This window comes from Malaclemys terrapin, chromosome 1 (assembly GCF_027887155.1).
Source record: "Malaclemys terrapin pileata isolate rMalTer1 chromosome 1, rMalTer1.hap1, whole genome shotgun sequence".
Lineage (NCBI taxonomy): Eukaryota > Metazoa > Chordata > Testudines > Emydidae > Malaclemys > Malaclemys terrapin.
The window spans coordinates 41,277,803-41,294,408 of record NC_071505.1 but is presented as its reverse complement, the minus strand read 5'-3'; the positions used below and the strand labels follow the sequence as shown (position 1 = coordinate 41,294,408).

The following is a 16,606-nucleotide window of genomic DNA, read 5'->3' as shown; positions in this document are numbered from 1 at the left end:
AACAGGAATATTTCCATCGACTTCAATGGGCTTTGGATCAGGCCTTGTGTGTCTGAAAATGCATTTGTGTTTTAAAAAAAGGAATTCACTCTCCACATCTTCCAGTCCCTCATGTTTATTGTCACCAACCCTATGGCAAAATAATACCCTGGTTCTGCGCTGGACTCTCATGGATGCCTGTGGGAATTACTCGTGCAGATTAGTGTAGAAAAAAGCAAAAAGAAACTCAGCCAATGTAGCCACACATAATACAATTCAAGGTGAAAGCAAATCTTACTTCTCAAATAGACCAAAGTAACTTAGGCACTGTATAACTACAAGTTAAAAAAGGAAATTTTAAATGTAGCACATTGAACCTTCATAATGCACATTTAAAAACCACTCATGTAAAGCCAATTCCATTATAAGCATCTTCTTTAAACTTGGTAACTATGATTTCCAAGGGTAAGTACATGAATGGTAAATTAAATATGGTCAATTTAAATTACTCTGTGTAAAGCAAAGATTTTTATCCTTGTTAAGGCAATTTAATAATATTTAAATAGTTAAATACAGATTGACAATGACATTAAAGAATAAAATCTCATTTATTATTATACTACCTTGTAAATTGTCCAAACTCCAAATATTCTCACAATATTGTACAGTAAATTGGATTAAAACTAGCTTCAAATACTTTCCACCACATCTTTTACATTAAACATCCTGCAAAAAACCACATTTATGTAATCAATTTACAGTGATTATAAAAAAATTAGCAAGAAATTAAATAAAGTAGGTCGACGTGGTTCCCCCCCTCACTTCAAACAATAAAATACTAGCACCATCCCAAATAAAAGGTTGGCTCTCTCATTTTAATAACTAAACAGAAATTATTTTCCAAAGCACAACTGTTAATATGCAAATCGGTTTACAGGGTAGTTCTTATAAGCAACATTTTTTTCCTTGCATTTTGTTCCAACAAGAAAAATATTAAGTTAAAAAAAATTAGGGGTACTGCAAATAAAGCCATAGAGTCAATTAGCAGTGAGTCCCAACTGAAGCAAAGGTGGACATTTCACGACGGATGGTACTGAAAGGGGAGAGTTCAAGCTCTGTGGTGTACTCATTGTCATTGTCATCGCTTGTTACCGTTGACGACTTCTGGATGCATTCATCACAGCAACAACAACAACATTCCATAAAGGCCCGACTGAACGGTTTGCAAAGACAGAAAAGGAGGACTGGGGTCACACAGGACTTAAAGAACAAAAGAAACTGGCTAATGAGGTGGAGGAGATCCATAGTCTGCCGAGAGACTCCTGTGGACATGTAGGCAGTCACAATGTTGCAGATGTTTTCAGGAATGATGCAAAACCCATACAAAATGGTCAAAGCCACCACAGTGCAGTTCATCTGACTTTCCAGCTGAATTTGTCGCTTGTTCCCTCGTGTGCAAGCCTTTTCTGCTCGTCTGATTTTCCTGGCTGTTACCAGAGAACAGGTAATAGTGAAAAGAGTAGGCAAACAAAAGTAGCAGCCAAAATACCACCAGAGTCTTGCACCATCATATGTGAGAGCTAATACATAAATGGTGTCAGGTAATTCAGTAGAGATCTTTACCACACACCGTTCCCCAGGTGGGCTGCCACTAAATGCAGAGTCTTCCTTTGTCAACTGGCGTAGAACGACCTCCGGAAGTGCCAACAACAGAGCACCAACCCATATAACAGCCAGTTTGGCAGTTGTTGAAGTACAGTTTTCAATCATCTCATAATACATCTGTACGTTAGTGGCAGCACGAAATCGGTCTATACAGAGGGCACATAGTGTGAACGTAGTGACTCCAAGAGAAGCTACCTGTATGGGAGAAAAGTGAACACATTTTTAATATGGACACTGTCTGAAATATATTTAAAAAATATAGGAGATGACTACAGACTAGATCCCAAGCTGTTAACATTGTATACAGCTTGTATACAGCACTGTCACAATAAAATTCACTAGTAAAATGTCTGTTTATTTGAATATTTTCCATTTAAAAATCCTCCTTCCTCATATATCAGCTGAAGTTAGTTGCAATTCACGTCATTCCAAGTCATATAAAATGACTGCTATTTAAAAATACCAGGACTATTAAAATGCAAGAGCCATAATGTAATTTACTATGCTATGATTACCTTTAAAGACGTTCTGTCCGTGAATTTACAGTGCTGTAGTAAAGGGGCCAGTTTTTCAATGGTATTTAGGTCCCCAAAGATGCAGCTAGATGTTTAGAGGGATTTTCAAAAGCATATCTAACTCCTTTGAAATCAGTGAGATTTAGGCACCTAATCTGCTTTGGCGCATCTGACAAATCTTGCTGGGGGTGGGAGTCACAAGGGGGTGGGAGTCACCCCTCTTCTCAGTCTTTCCTACTGATGAGTTTAGGCAGCCCCCCACTCAGTACACTGGCTTCTGTTAATCCCTTTTATAGGCACCCAATGCACTTTAGGTGGGAGCCTGGATGCCTAATTTGGGGTTGTAAATTCCACTTGGTGGCAGGGCAGAGGTGCTGACTTTCCTCTTTCCCTGGGGGTGCTCAACCCCTGCTCCACCACAGGCCCTTCCCCCACTCCACCCCTTTCCCAAAGGCCCCACCTCTGCTGATCACAGCGGGTGGGAGGCACTGGGAGGAAGGGAGAGGGGCTGAGCAGTTGGGCTGTCAGTGGGTGATGAGCACACACTATTTTTTTCCCGTGGGTGCTCCAGCCCCAGAGCCAGTGCCTATACAGCAAGACATGTAAAATTTAGGCACTGCAACGCTCAGTCTAAATCCCACCCTAGATGCTTAGCTACATATTTTGGCATGTAAATACCTTTGAAAATCTGTACCAAAGAGATTTAGGATGAAATCCTGACCCTGCTGAAATATATGGCAAAACTCTCATTGATTTAAGTGGAGCCAGGATCTAACCCTTTATTTTGAATATTACAATTAGATCACAGGAAAATGTTGGCTGAATATCATGTCCCAGTAGCAGGGGCTATTGCACTCTAGGATACAGGCCAAGAGTAGGGTGACCAGACAGCAGCTGTGAAAAAACAGGACAGGAGGTGGGGGACAATAGGCACCTATACAAGAAAAAGTCCCAAAAAACGGGACTGTCCCTGTAAAAACGGGACATCTGGTCACCCTAGCCAAGAGGAGTGGTGGATGCCCCATTGTTCAAGCAATTTAAAACTGGACTAGACAAAGCTTTCAATAATACACTGTGAGGAACAATGTTGCATTAACAGAGCAACGGACAGGATGACCCATCACATCTTGTCTAGCTCTAATATCTGTCATTCCATGTGTAAGTAGGGATCTTGTACTGTCACGAAAGATAACTCCCTATCATTTTATATTGTTTATATTTCAGTTCCTAAAGACAAATTTGTGAGAAGACCATATACATTTTTAGCCCAATCCAGCTTCCAATAAATTCAACTTCAATTCAAATTCAAAAGCAAAACTGTTTACTTCAATCGGAGAAAGATTACATCCTTCAATTTTGTTGTGGTGCACTCTAGCTCGTTTACTCTCATAGTTTTATAGATTGCTGCTGTGCCTAAAATGTCCTGGTGCGAAAGAGCAGTGAAAGTATGTTAATAGGAATTGCTAAATGATTTTCCTGTTCATTTAAAAGAATGCTTACTTGTATAATAGATTAGCCATGTCTCTTATTAACTGGTAAAATTTATGGAGATATTGGGCAGCTGACTGTAATTTTTGCTTACTCAAATTCAATGTTCAGTGAGATAATTAAGATTCTATAATGGTGCATTTCAAAATACATTCTGATTTCCATCATAATTTTGAAATATTCGTGTTTATATACATCCCATAAAAAGTTCTGCAAAGATAGATAGTGCAATTATACACAATTATATAAATGTATCATTCATGTTGGCCTCGAGCATTTAATGGCCATATCTGATTGCTAAAATTCAATATCACTGCAAAATATTAGACCCTTGGGATTAAAACTGTTAGGCACTGGCTTAGTTAGGCAGCTTCCTGAGAGAGGGAATGAGTAAGATGCAATCTCTTATTAATTAACCTGCAATGGGAGGAATAATTAATGACAACAAAGCAGCACGGTAAACATTTTTAATCGGTGAAGCTATTAATTTTGAGAATTAAACTGTCTGATAAGGCTCAAAGAAAATCTTGGTAATACTTCAAAAAACAAAAATAACTAAAGAGAAATTAGAATAACAGGAAAATCTTTAATAAGCATTAAAAAGTAGCAATGATTAAATGAGCTAATAAAAAGAATTTTCATACATCAGGGCTGAGATGTCACAGTGGCAAATTTACAATTTCTGATTTTTGTCTCTGAGACATTTAAATATTTTGTATATTCTTGACATCAACATCTTTAACCACCTTATCTTCCTACACGAATACCAAATGGATCAACACACAGCTCTTAGCCTCTTGCTAAGAGTCTCTACATATGCAGAGAAGGGAATTCTCCTGAGTCTTAAAATGGTGAGGGAACTGCAAAAATCAGTACAGGAAAAGAGACATGCCTTTTTTTAAGTAAACTTTTTCCCTCTTTTTTAATGTCTATTCTAATTGAGTAGCATAAGCACCTCTCTTTAGTGGTTTCAGAGTCCCATTATAGATTATATCATGTTTTGCCATGGCTAAAACATTAGATGCTGCAGTTAGAACTGGACTAACAAAAGAAGGCATGTCTACCATGAACAAACGTAACCTACGGGGTTCCTGTCATATTAACTGACTGACGACTTAGAGGTTTAAGACAGTGAAACAGGGCAAGAGGAAACAATTAGGAACAGGAGAAGTCAGCTTTCAAAATGCAACTGTTGGTTTACTGATGAAACATGCTAAATAATGCTAACGTGTCTGGCTCATGCAGTGGTTTCCTATTTTGCACACATTAATCAATTTAATGATTCTATGGAAAAAATGGTGAAAAAACAAAATGCAATGGAACACTCTAATCTAAATCCTTTCCAGCTCATCCAGAATAGATATGAATAGGGATTCACTCTGACTGCCTTGTTTCAAGGCACTGGCACAATTCTGGGGTCTGATTGTCCCCCCTGCAGGATATGAGTAATGCCCACTGAGATCAATGGGTGTTGATCACAGCCTGTGCGAGGGGGGAGAATATGGCCCCAGGGCATTCAATCTACTTTGCTATAAACAGTTTTACTTTAAGGGTGTGCCTCTATATTAACAAACTGCATGTTAATCTTCAAAAATATGTCACAGTAGTGATAGGAATGAGTTAAACTGACAAAACAGGGGAGACATGGATAGCTATGAGCTGTGAGCCAGTCGCGCTCAACCTATTTACCATTGTGGGCCACATATGCAGTTCTCTATGTGTTATGTGGATCACATACACACAATATATATACTACCAGTATGGCTCTGAGGAGGTCACATGGATTGCAGCTATGTGCTGATTGGCCCACAAGTGGACCGCGGACTGAAAACCACTGCTATGAGCAAAGCTCTATCTTTAACCCATGGCATTATGCCTAGATAATTGCAGAACTCAGATAACTCACTGTAAACAGAACTCCAATCAAGAAGTATAACAGGGTGGGTAAGGACTCAGGTACAGATCCTCAAATGGTATAAATCTGTGTTACTCCATTGGCTTTGATGGAGCTACACTGATTTACTCCAGCTGAGAATCTGGCCCAGTGTTTCAGTCTTTACTCCAAAAACCTGATTACATTGACAGGTTTCAGAGTGGTAGCCTTGTTAGTCTGTATCACCAAAAAAGAACGAGGAGTACTTGTGGCACCTTAGAGACTGTGTTATACAAGTTTAAAACTGGAGCACCACAGTAGTGAATCAGGCCCACTATGCCTTTGATTTTATACAATTTACACTTTTAAGTTAGCCAGACTTTCCTCACTTAATTTTCTGATTTAGTTCCATGTGGATCTCGTACATCGTAGAACTTTTCCTTCAATCCTTAGATGTTCATGAAGACATCAGCAGGCAAGGCTCGTGTTTCTCTTATTAGATCAGAACTGAAAGTTCCACATTTCCAATTACGTGAAAACAAATCTGATCTGCTAAGAGGAAAATAAATTCCCCCAACTGTCTTGTCCAGTAAAACCTTAATTAGGGAAGAGGAGAAAATGACAGATTTCCCTCCTTCTCACCAACAAAACACACCCAGAAACTACTTTGCCATTAAAAATATCCCATTGAAAGATTTTCATGTTGTTCGTTTAAAAATATTTATAAGATATTGCACACACACTTAAGATGTACATTAAAACAGGATTTTATTGGGCACCAGGGCTGTCCTTCAGAGTTGGCATAGCCCTTGGATCATTAACTTCCTAGCCCTTAGTCAATCTTTGAATCATTAAACAGTGACACTAAATTCATGAAAACATTCACTGGAGGAGTAAGCCAGTTTATTGCATCAGTTCTCTTCCCCTGCCCTTCTATCCTAGTCTACCAGTCCCCATTCATTCACTTCTAAAGCTTTCATCAGTTGGTCCAACTTCTTCTATTTCTGGCCACTTTCCCACAGTGTTCAGTCCTCACCTGCAGAACTTTAGACGTGGATCCTCCAGTGGATCAAGGGAGAGACGCAAATTAAATGAGTGGGGAAAGGCAACAGAAATAAGACTGGCAGAGAGAGGATTAAGAATTGTTGAACAAAACAAAAATGTAAATTAGGTCATGACATCCCGACCTGGAGGGCATGACCTTTCTTTATGGCTAGAGCCCCACCAAACTCATAGAATCATAGAATAGAATATCAGGGTTGGAAGGGACCTCAGGAGGTCATCTAGTCCAACCCCCTGCTCAAAGCAGGACCAATCCCCAACTAAATCATCCCAGCCAGGGCTTTGTCAAGCCTGACCTTAAAAACCTCTAAGGAAGAAGATTCCACCACTTCCCTAGGTAACCCATTCCAGTGCTTCACCACCCTCCTAGTGAAAAAGTTTTTCCTAATATCCAATCTAAACCTCCCCCACTGGAACTTGAGACCATTACTCCTTGTTCTGTCATCTGCTACCAGTGAGAACAGTCTAGGTCCATCCTCTTTCAAACCCCCCTTCAGGTAGTTGAAAGCAGCTATCAAATCCCCCCTCGTTCTTCTCTTCTGCAGAATAAATAATCCCAGTTCCCTCAGCCTCTCCTCATAAATCATGTGCTCCAGCCCCCTAATCCTTTTTGTTGCCCTCCGCTGGACTCTTTCCAATTTTTCCACATCCTTTTTGTAGTGTGGGGCGCAAAACTGGACACAGTACTCCAGATGAGGCCTCACCAATGCCAAATAGAGGGGAATGATCTCGTCCCTCAATCTGCTGGCAATGCTCCTACTTATACAGCCCAAAATGCCGTTTGCCTTCTTGTCAACAAGGGCACACTGTTGACTCATATCCAGCTTCTCGTCCACTGTAACCCCGAGGTCCTTTTCTGCAGAACTGCTTTCTAGCCATTCAGTCCCTAGTCTGTAGCAGTGCATGGGATTCTTCCATCCTAAGTGCAAGACTCTGCACTTGTCCTTGTTGAACCTCATCAGATTTCTTTTGGCCCAATCCTCTAATTTGTCTAGGTCCCTCTGTATCCTATCCCTACCCTCCAGCGTATCTGCCTCTCCCCACAACTTAGTGTCATCTGCGAACTTGCTGAGGGGGCAATCCATCACATCCTCCAGATCATTCATGAAGATGTTGAATGAAACGGGCCCCTGGACCTACCCTGGGGGCACTCCGCTTGATACCGGCTGCTAATTAGACACAGAGCCACTGATCACTATCCATTGAGCCTGATGAGAAAGCTGGCTTTCTATCCACCTTCTAGTCCATTCATCCAGCCCATACTTCTTTAACTTTCATGGCCGTGAAAAATGCGTCACAGACCGTGAAATCTGATCTCCACTGTGAAATCTGGTCTTTTGTGTACCTTTACCCTATACAATACAGATTTCACAGGAGAAACAAGCATTTCTCAAACTGGGGGTCCCGACCCAAAAGAGGGTTATGGAGGGGTTGCCTGGTTATGGTATTGCCACCCTTACTTCTGCACTTCCTTCAGAGCTGGGTGGCCGGAGAGTGGTGGCTGCGGGCCTAGGACCCAGCTCTGAAGGCAGCAACACAGAAGTAAGGGTCGCAATACCATACCATGCCATCCTTACTTCTGCACTGCTCCTGGTGATGGCACTGCCTTCAGAGCTGGGCTCCCGGCCAGCAACTGCTGCTCTCTGGCTGCCCAACTCTGAAAGCAGTGCCACGCCAGCAGAAGCACAGAAGTAATTGTGGCAATACTACGACCCCTCTACAATAACCTTGTGACCCCCCCCCCACTACCCTTTTTGTGTAAGGACCCCTACAGTTACAACACTGTGAAATTTCAGATTTAAATATCTGAAATCATGAAATTTATGATTTTTAAAATCCTATGATCGTGAAATTGATGAATATGCACCGTGAATTTGGTAGGGCCCTATTTATGGCTACATGGGAAGGGGATCTGGAAATATTTTCTGTTGTAACATGGGGTCACTATACAGAAAATACTGAGAGCCACTGGATGAACTGATTCTGAACCCAGAATGAGACCCCAATAGTCCCTACCTGCACACTCCTGTTATATCCATAAAGAAACTGTAAAAGTTTTTTTCTGAGACTTGATAGTCTATTCTCTTATTTTGACTGTTCTATATGCACACCAACTCTGCATTCTTAGGGTATTTTTAATGCAACATCCTGTGGTGGCTCCTAAATCCTTGTCATTTTTGCCTTTAATAAACAAATACAATCAGCTCAGTATCTGCAATATGTTCTTGTATTTCCTTATACTCTAAATACTGCAAAGTATTAAGTTATCTTTTTATTATTTAATGTTTATGTTGAATGAAGGGGGAAAATTATAGCTGTTACAATAAAACAACAAAAATAGAGAAATAAAATATAAATCCTTATTCCTCCTAAGATAAAATGATACTTAACATTTGTTCACTGCTCTGTTTTTAGAGGTGCTACATACAGTGATGCTACTTTGCCTATTACTCTAGTCCAAAATGAAATATTCCCATGCCTAGAGTTGACTAGAAACATAATACTCATCTGCTATTAGTAATCAGCATTGTATAGTGGAGGAAGAGGCATATCAAGTTCAGGATCAGAAAAGCCCTGTGGTAATCATGAACGTCGGTATCATGGAAATGCTCTGCAGATGTATATAATGTGGCTGCTCCTCTGTGGTAGTAGCACAGAGCACTTATCATGGTGCTACTTGGCACACTGCTCTGTATTTGTTACCCTTTCATATGTCCTGGTGGTGCTAGTATTCTGTGCTGATTTCAGGTGGCTGTTCTTGAATTCTGCTGGAGGGGATAGTTAACCCTAGTGTCATGACCCTGGAACTAGACATTACTGCACCAACTAGACATCAAGAACAGTGAGGAACGTGATGCTTTTTCAGACTAAATGGTTTTTATTATTGTTTCTTTAAAAAAAAACAAACCCACAATCATTATTTTTGTTAATCTGTAATAGATTTAATTTTTAGTTCCCTTTCTTCTTTGAAATCTACCAATAAACATAAGTAAACAAAACTTATACTTTTAATAAAGGAAACAGCAATTTTCTTAAGTGAGGCTCAAACTCTTCACCATTCTAGATGAGGTGTTCATGACCTGATTCTTAGCACTAGCACCATGACACTATTGTTAAACCTACCCATTCATACCTAACAGGAACACCCTGTCACACAAGCACTCAGTATCTGTGAGAGACGACAGCCCAATGCCAAGACAACATTCAGTGGTGCCTGTGATAAAGCTGCCTTTTTCTTTCCACAACTGAATGACAAATATTGCTGACCCAATTTTAAACCCAGTCTGACACAAATTCATGTCCATGCTGAAATACCGCATACAACGTTAATGCCAAAAGCAAATTTTTATAGACAATTTATAAACCCCCTGAAGACAGAGGTTGTAGAGGAAAGAAACACTGACAGAACACCAAATACAGCAGTGCTAGTGGCTGATGTCATCATGCAGCTATAAAATAAAAGTGTACCAATTTATTAAAAACGTCTTTTAAAATTAGTATTATTTGTTAAATGCAGAAGATGCTATGCCTTATACCAGTCCTTGCCCTGGAAAGCTCAAAATATTTAATGTATTTGTTTTATTAATGCCAAATGTATCAAACAGGGCTGTATCAACAGCCTTGGAACAGGCACAGAATGGCCAACTTTCCCATAAATGTGCCTCAATTTTGCCATAACGGGACCAACTCTGGGGTAGAGAGAGAGTAGTCAATTTTCCAGGCTAACTCAATCCTTACACTTGCCACTAAGAATGATAATTGTGTGGTGGCTTTAGTGAGCTGGAAGTTGCCTGCCAGAAACTGGACTGATGCCACTAACACATTGTATACAGATCAATGAACGAGGCATCAGAAGACATTGACTTTTATTCACTACCAACCTGAGCTGGATTCAAATCAGCACCTGAAGGGTGATATGTTCTACACCCCTTTCCCAATCCCTGAGCAATTAAATCCCTCAAAAGGTACCCTTTTTTACTAAAGAATGTTATATCTATTTTCAACCTATTCTAACCTCTAAAAGCAGGACAGACACATACAACTAGAGAGAGGTTCCATTTAAAGTCTGGAAGTTGGGGGCAGTTTCTAATCATGGTCACCTTAAACAAGTAACTGTGGCCTTACACAAGTTACTTAACTTGTCTGCTTCCAATTTCCAAACTATAAAATTCCCACTTCACAGCAGGCTTCTGGGTTCCATTTAGTTAATGTTTGTGAAACACTTTGAAGAAGAAAAGTGCTAGTATCATTAATATTGCCAGTCACCATACTTCTTTCTATTAAAGCCTAATTAGGATATGAAAACCATGGAGTGCATAATGATGCTCCATTGCACAAAGGGGAATGGATACACCATCTTTTAGCATTCCTGAGTTTTTTTCTAATTCTTCTCTTATAGCGGTGAGGTTCACCCAAACAAGATGAGGCTGAGGGTCTCAATGCCCAGAAAGGGAACCCTCATACCTTCTGGCTCTGACCTGAGTGCTGCTCCTAAAAATCCCTTTTAGAGAGTAATATTAAGGAAAGTGGATGGGAAAACAACGTATATTACTCAAGCCAAAATTTTCATGTAAATAAAAAGTGGCAAGATTTTCAGAGGTGCTGAACACAAGGTTAAAAAGCAGCATGCAGAGTTCATGGCACTCCTAGCTTCTGCACCCTCCCAAGCTATGATCCTCAGGGGCTCTCTCCCCTCTCATTAGACATGTGTAAGGGACTTTGGACCCTTTATTAATCAGTTTATTTCTCCAGGTGTTCAATATTCTTTTCATTATTTCCAGTTACGTAGTTAAAAAACAGCTACAGATGACCCAAATGTGGCAGATTTACGGGGCAGAAATGCATGCTTATGGTTTGCCGCAACAGATCTTTATTAAATGTGGAAAGTCCACTTTAAATTAGATGCTATTAAGAGGGCCAACCTTTCAGACATAATGCTGGAAGCTCAGACAGAAAAAAAAAAAATCTTTAAATAAATCTATTTTCACAGAAGTGTACATAATTTTATAATTGCTTGTATGTGCTTGTAAAAAATTTTCTGCACAATTAACATCCATTAAGCAGCACTAATAGATAGCAATTAGGCATAAATTGCTAAACTAAGACTATTCAATATAGTTCATTGCGTTAGTTAAGACTTTTAAATACAGTACAAAGCAAGCTTGAGTCACCGTACAGTTACATAACTTGCTCTGGCTAATCAGACATTCTCAACTGAGCAACTTGTTCTATGCACCTTTGAAACTACAGGTGGGTTCAAAAACACATATGTGACATAGGAACACACATCCTAAGTCACTGAATTAATTGTTTAAATGTGTATAAAACTAGATGCTGCTTATGGAATTCTGGAAAATTATATTTATCTCTTACCTACTTAAAACAGTCACATTTACATCAAAACAGACTGTTTCTTGTAACTTTCTCTAGTTTATAAAGTATTCAGATCTTTTGCAAGTCCAAACTTTTGATAATATAAGCAATTACATTTTCAAGAATGATGTGGCTATACTGTGCAATTGTCAGATAATACTGGACATAAAAGCCATTTTAAATCACTGACACGTAACAGGAATCAGCATTACAATGATAACAAAAAATATTTCCTATTTTGTCTGAAAATGCAGCATAGGAAAATTAGGACGTGTGAAATAACACTATAGGAAAGTCTTGGAATATTTTAAATATAATAGATATTAATTTCATTTAAATGGATGCTGCTTATTCATTTAGTGTATTAATTACTGGCAAATGGGACTTTTAAAATCACAAAATTCAATTTTATGGACCACCATTATATTCACTACTAACCATCCATTCTTAACCAAATAAATTTGGTTATTAATAACCAAATTGGTTTAATTTTTCTACTTCATAAATTAGACTTTTTAATATTTTATTTTAAGTTAATGTACTAAGGAAACTGTTGACCACTGGACTCCACTGACTTAAATTAGATGCATCAAAATGTAGTACACCACCCAGGAACACTAGTAATATACTGTGCCTAATATAAAGAAGTGATGACAACTATTTTAATGGCTACATGTCTGATTCTAATCCCTAACATATATCACCATTTACTTATATTTTATTCAATGCACCTAAGTGATGTGGAAATTGACACTATAATTATTAATGAAAAAATAGTTTCCTGTGTGCCTAATAAACCATTTAAGGGCCAGTTGATCAACAGTTGTTTTTTTGCTCACCTACCCCATACCTTTAGGTAAAAAAATGTTATACATATAGTGTCAAAGGCACATAGTACAGTTTGCCAGAATTATGGGCTACACACTACCAACAAGCTTCAGTTTTCTGCTTCCAGTAAATAAATAAAGTGGAGAACCTGAACTGTAGCAGGATTCTAGCCAGCTGGCTGAAAGCTTGGTTGGCAGAGTGTCTGAACAGTTGCCAAGAGGTTAGGAATTAAATGGAACCTGGGTCATTTTTTAAGAAAAAACAAATAATTGTGGGACTTGGAAATAAAAAGATAAGTTAACAGTGCACATATCACATTCAAGGTTCTTTGACTATAAAGGCACCTCCCTCACCACAGGATCAGCTTAACAAGAAGAAAGACTTAAACAAGTTTTAAAGATACTTTCCCTTCAAGGCCCCAGGAGGCAAAAGAAGTGTAGCTGAATCAGCTTGAGTGAGAGCAATATCTTTTATCAGATTGTATGGCTATGTGAGAAATACCCAACTATTAGCAGATCTGAAAACCTGCCAATACAGTCCTCAGTTTCTTGTGTAATTGTGGGTGGGGCAAATAAATTAATTTTCCATTCTTTAAAAAAAGTTTAGGGAATGGGAGGAAAGTCTTCATTGCAAGCACTTTTGGCAGTAAAATAAGCTGTTCTGGATGTAATGAATGTGCACAACCTCCACACTTAATATAATTTTTAAAAATTGTGGATGGAATAATGACTGGAAAAGAAAATCGTCTTTTTGATGTGACATACAGAAGACCGAGTGATCTGACTGTTCCAAACAGGGCATATTGCCTCTACACACTCGGTGGACAATGACTCTATTCAGTAGCTGTCAACATACTCTGCTAGTAATACATAGCAAGTCCAAGTTATGGAAAAAAATATGGACGCACAAACTATACATTTCTTCTCACTTTGCTACCAGAGGCCTCCTCTTTCTGCAGAAATGGTTGCTGTGGATGGGATAAGAATCCTTATGTCTAAAGTTTACCAAAGAGTGTAAGTTTGTAAGGTACTTTTGGAGGAAGGGCGCTGTATAAATGTAAGCTATTATTATTATTATTATTATGAACAACTGTAATTACCTCAATGTATGGAACGATTTTGCATGAGAAGTCTGCCAGCAGCCACTTTTTGGTGAGCTCCTGAAAGATCACCAGGGGCAGGCAGAAGAAGATGATGAGGAAGTCCCAGAAGGCCAGGTTGGCCAGCAGGGAGTTGGAGATGCTCCTCATGTAGTAGTTGTGGCACACGATGCACATCACGGCCATGTTGCCCATGATCCCGATGCCGAAGATCACCACGGACAGGCACATGACCGCATAGGCCCCGTACGACTCCTCGGTCAGCGGGTAGAAAGGGTTCTTGAGCCGGGCCCGGCGGCTTGTCCCATTGCTGCGGGCTCCTGAGCCCCTCTCTAGCCCATCACGGGAGGAGCCATTCAAAGGCAGCAGCTGAGGGGCATCCTCCTCCTCGCCATCACCCCTGGCTGGAGGGCTGCCCAAGGAGCTGTTGAAAGGCTTTGCCAGGTTGCTATTCTTAAGGCCCCTGGTTTTCCCTCCCCCTCCGTCCTTGCCCCTGCTCTGCAGCTCGCTGGCTCCTCTCCTGCTCCTGGCAAGCCTCTTGGGGCTGTGCCTTGCTTGGCTGCTACCTTCCTCCCCGTGCACTGCAAGCCACTGGAGAGTAGAGTATCCTCCCATCCCCAGAGCTACCGATCGGTCCGTATTCACCTTCCCCTCGCCAAGGTCCTGCCAAGGAGTATCAGGCTGCCCCCTAGGCTCCACGGCAGGAAATCCACTGCTACTGTTCCTCACGCCCAAGCGAAGGGCGGCTTCAGCAGCAACGTCCCTAGCACCGTGCATCGGTGCAGCCTCTTCCGCCGCTGCATGCGGTGCTGTTGCTTTGGATGTGCTGGCAAGCGCTTTCTGCCAGGATCCTCTGGCCCCGTTTCCTAAACCGGTCCGGCGGCTCTCCCCTTTGGGTGAGGGCAGCACTTGCTGGAGCAGCCCAGGGGTCGCATGCTGAGCACCTTCTCTCGCGCGCTCCGCTCTCCCCTCCAGACCCGCTCGTGCCCAGGGTGCCTGGGGGCCAACCACTTGGGCGAAGGGGGTCAAAGCTCCGAGCAGCTGCAGGACCAAGACGAATGCGAGGGGTGCGCGGTGGGGCGGCATGGCGGTGAGGTGGTGGCACTCGGCGGCTCCCCCTTTATAAACAGCTGCTGCCCAAGCTGGTGGCGTTGGGAGTTAGACTCATGTCACTGCTGCTGACAAACACCCGCACACCGGCTCCAGCGGCACGGGGAAAGCGGGGGTGGGGAGAAGGAGGACGGGTATTAATCAAGGACACTGTTGATCCCTTTGCACGTTTCAAGTTCGATTCATTTCCGCAGAAAATGTACCGAACGGAGAGAGAGAGACCAGAAAACAAACGAAGGGAAAATAAACTGCACGCCGAGAAGGGATCTTGTCCCCCGCAGCCTGGCGGGACAAACCTTGAGAAGTTGCATTAACGTCTCCGAATTAACGTAGCAAGTGCAAACGCTAGAGGAACCCCCCATCCAGCGCTCCGCCCTGTCTGTGGTAACAGTTGCACCGGGTTGAGCTGCCTGTTCACATCCTCTCGATGTTGGCTTTATCCCGGAGGCTTGTCTTTATTGCACGGAAAGATCTCTGCGAAAATACAAGCTCCCTCCCCCCCTGCCAGATCATTGCAAACACTAATTCCTCTTCTCCAGCGCCTGGGAGTAAACAGGTTGCTGCACGCAGCCCAGGGTGCTTAAGAGATTTGCAAAACTCTTGCTGGGATTAGCGATCGCATCTGATCAGCGGGGTAACACCGCAAGGTGAAATTAGATCATGAAATTAGCAGCGGCCAAGCGGCTCCTCCTGCCTGTTGCAAGTTCAGAGGGAAGCAGCAGCTGCAGCCCCGGGAGTCCCCCGCTAGTAACGTGTTGATCGGCTGCTTCTCCTTCGCCAGCACGACGGCCGTGAAGAAGGGGCGGCGAGAGCCGCCGGGCCGGTGGGAAGAAGCGAGCTAGCGCGGCGCTGCATGGCCAGAGGGGGAAGGACGAGGAGAAGAGCTGCCTGCGAGCGCTGGCTCAGCTACCGCTGCCTGGATCTGGGTGGCTCCTCTCCTCCCTCCCTCCCTCCGGGGCGAGCTGTTAGGAGACGGCTGACGCCTCACTGAACCCTCCTGCCGCCTGCGCTCCCCTTTGTAGCGGCTTCCACTTGGGGGGAGGGACGGGGGCCCGCAGTGCGCAAGCGCCTCTCCGGGGGCCCGGCACAGCGGCTCTTCGCGCGACCTGCTGCCCCAGATGCGAGTCGCGGCAGGAGCCGCAGGCTGGAAGAGCCGAGAGGTGGCTGCGCTGCTCGCTTCCGCGCCTGTGTGCACAGGAGCTGGGTCCTGACCCCCCTTCCCCGGGCAAGACGCTGCTCCCACCCAGCCTAGGTAGACCTGGCTTACAGGGTTAGATCCGTGCAGGAGCTGCCCGGACAGTGCAGGCGCAGGCAGCAGCCCCGGGACTCACTCCCTTGCTGCTGCCCCACACGCCCCACTGCCCCCCCCCCGTGTTCCTGGCCTCCTGTAATTCTCCAGTGCCACCCTCCCGCCACCCGCACTGCTGCCCACTCTCCATCTGGCTACTGTTGCTGCTGCTACCTTCTCCCACCTGCCTCCCTGCCTGCAGCACTCCTGTTCCTTCCTGTCCCATCCTGACCCACTTCTCGCCCCGCAGCCAGCTCCTCGCACCTTGATCCCAAGCCTGCACACTGGCCAATGCGCATGAATGCTTGTTGGTGGCAGTGGAGCTA

The 16,606-nt window shown here is 42.7% G+C and overlaps 2 protein-coding genes across 2 annotated transcripts in view; one reads left to right on the top strand and one right to left on the bottom strand.

The window, feature by feature from the left end:
• Positions 1 to 568: 568 nt before the first annotated feature.
• Positions 569 to 15,981, bottom strand: GPR37 (G protein-coupled receptor 37). Its single transcript, XM_054022927.1, has 2 exons — positions 13,883 to 15,981; positions 569 to 1,839 (listed from the first exon to the last, which is right to left on the bottom strand). The coding sequence occupies exons 1-2, from the start codon at positions 14,966 to 14,968 to the stop codon at positions 1,021 to 1,023; spliced, it is 1,905 nt and encodes a 634-aa protein (XP_053878902.1). The 5' UTR covers positions 14,969 to 15,981; the 3' UTR covers positions 569 to 1,020.
• LOC128830473 (uncharacterized) overlaps positions 14,967 to 16,606 on the top strand; it is a 37,884-nt gene continuing 36,244 nt past the window's right edge. The window contains exon 1 of the mRNA XM_054016306.1: positions 14,967 to 14,972. Coding sequence (XP_053872281.1) covers positions 14,967 to 14,972 — 6 coding nt within the window. The remainder of the gene's footprint in view (positions 14,973 to 16,606) is intronic.